Raw genomic sequence first — 9,517 nt, forward strand, 5'->3', positions numbered from 1 at the left:
AACACTGAAAAGTACTATGACTGAATGGTTTGAATCCACGGTTTGATTGTGTATTTATTACTGATGTTAGTATTTAGGAATTAGGTGCTATCCTAAGCTTTTCCTTCGAAAGTATTCGGTGTTAATGGAATCTGTTCAGGGAGTCTTTTAAGTCACTGGAGAGCCATCAACAAATTTGTAATTTTATTTGTGGAACAACATTTGTAATAGTCGATCATAAACCTTTGAGAGAGAATTTAATGAGAAAAGGCGTTCATCAGAGCTCAGCTCGCCTGTGTAGATTTATCCTGGGCACGAAGGATTGACATTTACAGGTATATACTAGCAAGTAGTAGAAAGTGACAGCAGCTAATACCAGTGGTAGAAACTATCTGGAGGTAAATTTGACCAGATTGCCCTTTAACTTCAAGAGCTGCATTGGTTCGACAATTAGGCTGCACTCAAAACTAAAACTATGCCACTTTGTACATAAGGTCATTCATTCAAATGCCACGACATATCTTGTTGATCTTCTCAATACTTTTGGTGGTCAAAAGGGTCTAAAAAGGCCCAGACTCTTTTCAAAACTCCCAAGTTCAGCTCATGAACAACACACACACACACAATAGTCCCTCTTTAAATGAGCCCTCTTTGCTTTGTCTGTCCCCTTTATTTGTATGTACCCTCTAACACCCAACTCAGCAAGTGATTTGCCTAAAATCTGGTGATGAACCCCTAAGAACCCCACTCCGCTCACTGCAACCTGTCTCAGCACTAATTTCTAAACTTTATTATACAGTCACTCCTTTCACAACAAGACCAGAGTGTGTTCTGGGAGATTCTCACTTTAGGCATACAGCAACACACTGTCTCCTCCTAGAGGCTCACAACATCTACATGACATGCGGTACAGTCTGCAAGGTTGTAACTATGAACACACGACCCTAGTTGGATCAAAAATGGCAATTTCAGGAGGCCAGTGCAACATACAAATCGCAGCTATCACATTCACAGACTGTAAATCAATAGGTGAAAACGTCAGAAGACCAGTCTGCTCAAGGTCTATACTTAGAATCTTGACCAACAACCCATTGTGTATGAGATTGCGCCATCTCGCCTCCATTTCAGAAATGTGCTGAAAATGCATCTCTTTAGAGGGAAATCAATCAATTAGTGATCTAATAAAGCACTACTACTCACTCGTGAGGGTCTCAAGCCACTGAATGGGGGGTGGAGAGGATCTTATCTCATCAGGCAACATTAAGGAATCTTCCCACTTACTATCCATGGGTTGTAAGCAAAGATGCTCTCTTCCCCCTCACTTTGTTGATGATCTTGAATCGTCCCACACCCCAATCTTCAGTACTACATAAATCATACACCCAAATGGTTATGTTAACAACATTTGCTATAGCGCACGTCTCACCGGGGGGCATCTCTGCGCTGTTTCGGATCCTGACAAATGGAACAGACCAAAGAGGTTTTGTATAAATATGCTTTTAGCAGTTTCCTGAATTTGCTATATGTGGGGGTCTCACAGAGGGCTGTAGGTAATTTATTCCAGTACCCAGGTGTAACGTAGGAGAAGGCCTTTCCCCCGGTGCGAGTGCGACGAAATCGCGGCACGCACAGAAGGGCTTGGGTGCTGGATCTAAGATTGCGACTGGGGGTGTAAGTTTTCAGTTTGTCTTCGAGATAGCATGCGCCTTTGCCTCTTAGGGCTTTGTAAGTGAGTCAACAGATTTTAAAACAGGAGCACTTCTTCACAGGTAGCCAATGCAATTCTCTCAGTAGAGGTGCAGAGGGAGTGCCTGCAGGCCGATTCAGTATAAGTCTGACCACGGTGTTCTGGACCACCTGGAGTCTAGTGAGCAAAGTTTCGCTAACCTCAGCCAGGAGAGCATTACCATAGTCCAGTCTGCTTATCACCATAGCTTGAACCAGGGTTCTACAGACATTTGTGGGGAGGAGGGGGGAAATTAAGCCCAAAAGGCGCATACTATAGTAGCAGGAGCTGGTAGGAGCTGCGATCCGATCTTTCATTGTTAAAGCTTGATCTAATTTTATCCCTAGGTTTTTTACCGTTTGTTTGGGCACGCGGATAGCACCCAATTGGTATGGCCACCAGTTGTCCGACCAGATGGCTGTGGCTTTTCCAAGCAGCATAATCTCTGTATTTAACTGGAGGCAGTTCTCAGTCGTCCAGTTGAAAATTGCTAGCATTCCTGCAGAATTTTTTTTTTCTCCAGATCCAGTTCTTGGCCCATAGTAAACATCAGCTGGGTATCATCGGCGTATGATATGATCTCAAAGCCGAAATGCTCAGCGATCTCTGCTAGTGGGGCCATATAAATGTTGAGCATTGTGGGACTCAAGCATGAGCCCTGCGGTACACCCTTGTCCAAACGCGTTTTGCCTGAGGAGTATGGACCTAGGATGATCGTCTGCTGTATATCTAGCACAAAGTTCTGGAGCCAGTTTAGTGCTGTTCCCTGGACACCGATTGCCTGCAGTCTTTCCACAAGCCTTGAGTGTGAGATGGTGTCAAAGGCTGCAGACAAATCTAACAATATCAGTGCCACAGGTCTTCCTGCATCCATCTCCTGTCTCAGTGCATCGGTCACGGCCAGTAGTGCGGTCTCTGTACTAAAACCTGCTTGGAATCCTGATTGTGAGGGGTCCAGATTGTTATTGAGTTCAAGAAATTATCCCAGCTGCTTGTTTATTATACCTTCTAGTTATTTGCCCAGGAGCAGTAGCAGGGAAATCGGGCGATAGTTGCCGAATTACTTTTGGTCCATTGTGGCTTTTTTTTAGTATGGTGCGTACACATGCTTCCTTCCACTCTGCCGGAATGGTTACTGTTTTTATAGAACAATTGAAGATCTTTTGGATCATGGGGGCGCAACAGATGGCTAGAAGAGATAATGGCTTAGGTGGGCATAGATCCTGGGGGGATCTGGATTTGGCTGTGACCAAGGCATTGTGTACTTCCTCTAAGGAGATGGGTTGAAAGCAGTCTAGTGTGCAAAGAGTTATTTTTCCTTGTTCTCCTGTCGTGGAAATAGTCTTTGATACCTGCAGAGAGGCAGTCTGGAATTTTGTGTAAATATGAGATATTTTTTCCTGAAAGGAATTAGCCAACGAATTGCAAAGCTCCCGAGATTCCACAGGAGATTGTCTGCATGCTTGTGGAGAAATGAAATCATGAACTATACTGAAAAGGGCTTGTGGAGAGTTATTGGCTTGTTCAATTTGGTTAATAATAAAAGTCCGCCTAGCGGTTTTAATGTTCCAATGGTATAGGGACAGGGCCTGTTTATACTGTTTCCTGTCCTTTAGCTCTTTCTTTCTACGCCAGAGTCACTCTAGTGTTTTGCATTTGTTTTTTTTCTGCTTTTAGTTCTGGCGTATACCAAGGGGCTGATGGTCGCCGGTGTATGGAGCCATGGTTTTTTAAGGAAATTTGTTGCTTCCAGCACCATCGTGAGGGCAGAGTTAAAGCTTTCCAGCAATTCAGACACCTCGGGATTATTGGTTGGTAGCTTGGGGTGGAAGGCATCGCTGAAGGCTTCAAGAGTCAGTTTATGCCAAGATCTGCGTGCTACACGTCTCCATCTTTTGTTTGTAGTGAGACCCTTAGCGTACGGGAATTGGATGTTGACATTTTTACAAAATGATCAGTCCAGGTAAGGGGAAGGGGAGGCTTACAGACCAACTGGTCTATATTTGAAAAGATTAGGTCCAATGTGTGTCCGGCCAAGTTGGTTGCGCCGTTAACTCTTTGAACAAGACCTAATGGTTCTAAATTTGTTAGGAGTTTCCTAACTTCTGGGTTAGTGTAATCTTACCCATGGTAGTTAAAGTCCCCTAGCAGAAGAATTGTGTTAGAAGCCAGAACATGCGTGGCTATTTGTTCTGTCAGTAGCTCACTAAAATTACTCTTTGATGCAGGGAGGTGATAAATCAATGCTTCATTCCAGCTGTCTGTAGCAAATATGCTTGATTTAAAAATCCCTAGCTCTACAGAATTGTTGCTTTTAGACGATACCCAGGTCACGTTGAAGGGGTGTTTAAAAGCTATAGCAACGTCCCCGCCTATTTTTTCTCCTCTATCGAGATGTATTAATTTATAGCTGTCAGGGATAGCTAGTTCAATAGCCGGGTAATTGGCGGGGTTTAGCCAAGTTTCTGTAAAAAACCAATGTCTGGAGATTGGGAGATAATCATGTCCCATATCTCAATCGGATGTTTGGCTAATGACCTAACATTGCAAAAAGACCGCTTAGCCCGCGTATTGGTAAGTCGGGAATCCTTGCTTCCCCTTGTAATGAGGTCATTTTGGGATCACATTGAAAATGCCAATTGAGGCATGCTACTCTGGTTCTCCGTGTTAATCTCATAGACCTGACTTGATGCCCAGTCATTCTGACCAAATTGTTCTTTATGGTTATAGTTCCTCACCTTGTAATCCAATGTATGGTCTGCCCCTACCTCATCATTCTTATCCTCAATTCAGTCCTACTATACAATCACTATTCCTAAGTGGATGCTCTGTTCCATCCTCTCCTTGCCCACAGTCTTTAACGCTTGATCTCTCTCGAGGTCGTTCCTGGCTTGGTTAGTCTCACTGCTCCGCACCAGAGGTTCTCCTTTAATCTCCCTTCCCTGATCATCTACGAATCAGACTCCTCGTCTAACTTGAATTTGTGTTTCCTTATTTCCCCACCGTTTGTGTCTCCCTAGACTTAGGACTTCCCTGATCGCAGCACCTAGCCATGTACTCAGCATTATTCTTTCAGCTCTCCGTCTGAGTCCGATTGTCATGTGGGCGAGGTTTCCCACCCACATTGTTTCCCCTGCTTTCTGGCCGTGGCTCTGTTTTGAAGAGTGGATCATCCTCTACTTAGAGCCCTGGGCCCTATATAGCTTTTATTTTCAATTCTGTTTTACATTGTGGGCATGCTCCCCTTACTAGAGTCTCCTTTTATCTCTGTTTATGACCTCTACAGCCCACGTGTCTCACCCTAAGTTGCTCTCTTGTCATGGTTCCCGACGTTCAAGTTCCACCAGATTTACATTTGACAATCCGTCCTAGCTTCACTGTTGTAGCTAAGCTTTACTCCAATATTAACTGTTGTTGCTATGCCTTACTCCATTCTCTAGCCCATGCTCCTCACCCAGATAAATACCCTGCTCACAATTCTGCCTCTCAGGTAAATCAGGAGCCCTAGGCACCTCCAGCCTGACTCCAGTAGTCCTCACCCAAGGACTGTCAGGATCTCCCTGCCCTCTGATTCTCTGGTAGTGGCTCCTCTACGATTCTATATCTCACCACATTGTCACACTTGACCTACAACCCTGCCCTCTGTGCCTATGTTAATCACCCAATGACACATAATCTCTTCTCTTGGTGCCCATATTCTCCATGGTTCTCACTCCAGGATCTCGCTTGAATAGTCTGGCAACTCAATAAGCCATGCTCCTAACCTCTCAACATCCCGCTTGATCTCAGACTTGCCTTTTTGTATGGTCTAAGATTCTTGCTCAGGGTCTCCCTTCATCGCCCACCCTGAAGACTTTACTGCCCCTCCTCTTAACGTTGGGTTGTGGTTGACTTTCTCACCCTGATCCCCCTCCCCCCACCACCCCTGGTCCTGGTTCCTCGGTTTTCCCTACTCCTCGCCCATTGTCTTGTTTCATTTAGCGTCTTCATGGCTTGCCTTATTGTATGTTCTCCTCCTGTAGTGTCTAGCATTCGTACAGTCCCATCTCTTCTCTCTACTTTCTCATCTTTTCACTGGTCCTACCATGCCAGGCCCCTGCTCCTCACTCCATACCCTTCCTTTGATCATTTGTAATGGTTTCCCCAACATACTCACTCGATATCCTGGCTTATCTCCTCTGTGATCATTACTTCTATCTCCTGGAGACTCCACTGATCATCTGACAGCCCCACACCCCTCGCCAATATACATCACCATGCAGTCTCTGCTGATCTCTTGTACTGTGTTCCAAACTGTACCTATTCCTTACACTAGGATCCTCCTTAATCTCAAACCATTGCTCCACTATGTTCCATAATCCAGTGTCTCACTTAATCTCATCTCCTTACCACTTATAGTCCCTGCTTCTCATCTCATGGCTCCCTTTGGCTTCACTTAACACTTCTTTGCCCACTGTCATCACCCAGTCTCTCCTTTGATTTCTGGTCCTGGCTCCCCCATGGCCCATGCTCTTCAATTCAAACCAAACTTTTGACCTTCTGTACTGGCTTCCCTATGATCCATACATGTTTCTCTAGGGTTTCGCTCAATCTCCTGTACTCTAATCTGTTCCTCATCCCCGAGGCCTCCCTTGACAGATAGGGACGGGCACCTATACTCAATTCACTTACCCCTGCAGTCCTTTGATTTCACAGATAGGTTCCCCTAAGTTTCACCTACCCATGTCTGGATACAGCTTGACTAAGGTTCCTGTCCTTCACGCTCAGGGACCCCACTCATTCCTACTGTTGGCATACCTCTAGCCCAACTTCTCTTCCTGGGCACCCTGAAACTCAGGTTTTATCACACTTCCTTATCTCGGTTTTTCACCTCAAATGTCCTTGGATCACCTGTCCTGGCCCGTCAGTATTCCATGCTCCTCACCTTAGTCTCCTCCTTCCTCTCCAGGCTTCTTCCTTGATATCTGATCCATGTTTCCCTATATAAATTCGTTCTCATCCTGGGGCCTCACATCTTGCTTGGTTAGGGGGCCCGTGCAGCCTACGCTCGGCAACCTGCAGACTTTCTTGTTGTCCAGTTTTGTCGCTCTGGTTATCCCCCTGCTCCACATCTAGGAATCTCACTTGTTGTCCAGGCCTCACTCCATCATTATTCTCATGATTCTTACCTGGCAGGCTGTTATCCCGCCTGGCTACCTTCATTGGCCCGATGCACCTTACCAGACTGTCTTTTGCCATCAAATGTGCTGGCCTACTCCTGGCACATGCTGCTCATCTGTGAACGGCCTTGTTCTTCTGATCTCCATTCTAGCTCCTCTTCCACCGCCTGCTTCTTATGACTGACCTCCCCAGCTCTCATGCTCTTATATCTGGCTCCTCTTCCGCTATATATTCCTCACTTAAGATCTTCCCAGCTCGCTTGCTTTTTTGTCCAGCTCTTCTTTTGGTACCTGCTCCTCTCTTCATCTACCGTCTTAGGCTACCAGATAGCTCCATGCCATTGTGCTGATACTTAACCTTATTATTTATTTAATTACAAATAATATCTTTTAAATGTGGTAGTTTGTTAATTATGTCAGTACTGCCACTTCCAGTATCCATTAGGTTGTTGAATAAAAAGCAGGAATAGAAGCACTGTGTCTTCTGTGAAATTGAGTCATCTAGAAATGTTAATGTCTGCCTCTCTTTCTGGTACATGCTCATAGCATGTGACCTCTCTGACCTCAGGTCCTGCCTCCTCAATGGTGCTTGATTCAAGATCCCAATGCTGCTGTGATCCTCAACTTCTGTGTGCAGAATCCCTCCTTAACCTAAAGTCCTAGCCTCCCTATGGCCCCGATTTATGGAGCCACCAACCCTATACTTAGCTGCCAGGTTTCTTAGGTCCATGCGTGATGTGCTACACCAGAGCGGGTTTTTTTCTTACAAGGAATAAACAAGACTACAGGCCCCGTAATTCAAGTGGAAACCCTGGGCTGGAGTAGCACATAATGCTTAGAGAAGAGAAACTTGCCAATTTACGGTCCGGTCTCACCCATGGCCCTCAATTTCTTCTCTTGTGTGCCTGTATACCACTGCCTCAACCCTGAATTTCCATTAGTCTTCAGATCTGCTTACCCTGTGGTCAAGATTTCCAAATTAGGTCAATAATTTAGTTTTTTTGTTACAAACCTCTGTCATTTGGCACAAGTGGAGCAAAGGAAGACTACAAGTCCCAGAATGCACTGGTCTGCGAAACTGACGGCTCCCCCTCAGAATTAGATACCTGGCCTCGTGTGGAGAAGGAGCGCTCTGAGGTAAGGTGCAGCCCATGTTCCTCCACCCAGGCTCACCTGTGATCCAGGCCTACTCTGCCCTCCATCACACCGACGCCCCTGCCGCCACCCGGCCCCCCGCCGCGGCCTCACCTGAAGCGCTCCTGCCCGGCGGTGTCCCAGATCTGCAGCTTGATGCGCTTGCCCGGCTCGATCTCCACCAGCCGGGAGAAGAAGTCCACGCCCACCGTGGGATCGGACACCTGCGCGAAGCGGCCCTCGGTGAAGCGGCGGATCAGGCACGACTTCCCCACCGTCGAGTCCCCGATCACGATCAGCCGGAACTGGTACAGCCAGATGGCCTCCATCTTTTATTCACAAAAATCAAATGAAATCAACGCCGGTCCTCCGCGCTGAGGCTAGCTCCGCATCCCGGGTGGGAGGCTCGGGGCCCAGCAGCTCTCCGGTCCCTGTCCGCGACGGCGGCCCTGGAGCGTCGGTAACAGTCCGCGGCCGGCAGGGGGCGCCCGCTCCTCCTTTTGGCTGAAAGCACGAGGGGAAGGGCCTCAGCGCCCGGCCGTGCGTGTGTATCACCACACTGACCTGTAGGCACTGCAGCCTTGTGTCTGTATCCCCACCCTCACAGCTAATGCCAGCGGTGAAAAAATAAACCTGCAAACAGACGGGTTGACCAGGGAGCAGCTGCAGTCTGTATCCCCACGATGGCAGCAATGGCAGCCTGCAGTCCTCACACCTTAAGCTGCAGCTATATGCCTTTAACCCCACATCTCACTCCAAGGCTATGAACAAAATACACACTGCACAAACGCCAGGCCCCAGCTCGATGCTCCCTTGGTAGTGTGTATCCTTGTATGCATTCAGTCCCCCTCTCTTCTGTTCCTATGTAGGTGCAAGGAAGATGCACAGCTTACAAAATCACTGCAGGAGAGTGTTTATCCTTGAGCCGTGTGGTAGAGATGTTGTGTTTTCCTGCATCTGTGAGGGGGAGACACTCAGAGAGAGATGTTTCGTTTCTTGTATCGGTGTTAGAGAGATGATATGTTTGCTGAATCTGTGCGGGGGAGATACGAAGAGAAATTTAGAGACCGGTTCTGTGTGTGGGGGCGGGAGGGAGAGATTTGGGGATCCCAGGTCTGCCTGGAGAGATATTCCGTTTCCGTCCCTGCCCCACACTGCGCAGCTCAGAGGTCACACGCACGGCGCCTCCATTTTATAAAGCCCATGACAGCGTCTCTCCTGACACACGTATCCGGCTTTTATCAGCGATGGAACAAATTTCACGGATTTTCTCCCGTCTGCTGTCAGTGCGGGGCCAGCGCCCCGTTCTTGTTTCTTTGTAATGAAGAAGGCGGGTTACGTTACCGTCTTTTTTTGCTATGTTCCTTCTAGAAATTACCATTTGGTGCAATAAGAGGTGTTTTGCGTCCCTTTCTCTGAGAGCGGAGTCGGTGTTCTGCGCCTCTTCCACCACCCGGGCTCCATTGCAAGGTGAGGCTCTTCCAAGGGCGTGAGGGGGTTCGCAGCCTGCAGACAGTCA

At 47.3% G+C, this 9,517-nt stretch overlaps 1 protein-coding gene across 1 annotated transcript in view; it reads right to left on the bottom strand.

Moving 5' to 3' along the window:
* The window catches only part of RAB39B (RAB39B, member RAS oncogene family), a 91,118-nt gene extending 82,655 nt beyond the window's left edge, over window positions 1–8,463 (bottom strand). The window contains exon 1 of the mRNA XM_085608152.1: window positions 8,113–8,463. Within this exon, the coding sequence (XP_085464278.1) occupies window positions 8,113–8,327 (215 nt within the window). The 5' untranslated portion in view covers window positions 8,328–8,463. The remainder of the gene's footprint in view (window positions 1–8,112) is intronic.
* Window positions 8,464–9,517: the final 1,054 nt, after the last annotated feature.

Source organism: Triturus cristatus, chromosome 5_2 (genome assembly GCF_964204655.1).
Source record: "Triturus cristatus chromosome 5_2, aTriCri1.1, whole genome shotgun sequence".
NCBI classification, from domain to species: domain Eukaryota; kingdom Metazoa; phylum Chordata; class Amphibia; order Caudata; family Salamandridae; genus Triturus; species Triturus cristatus.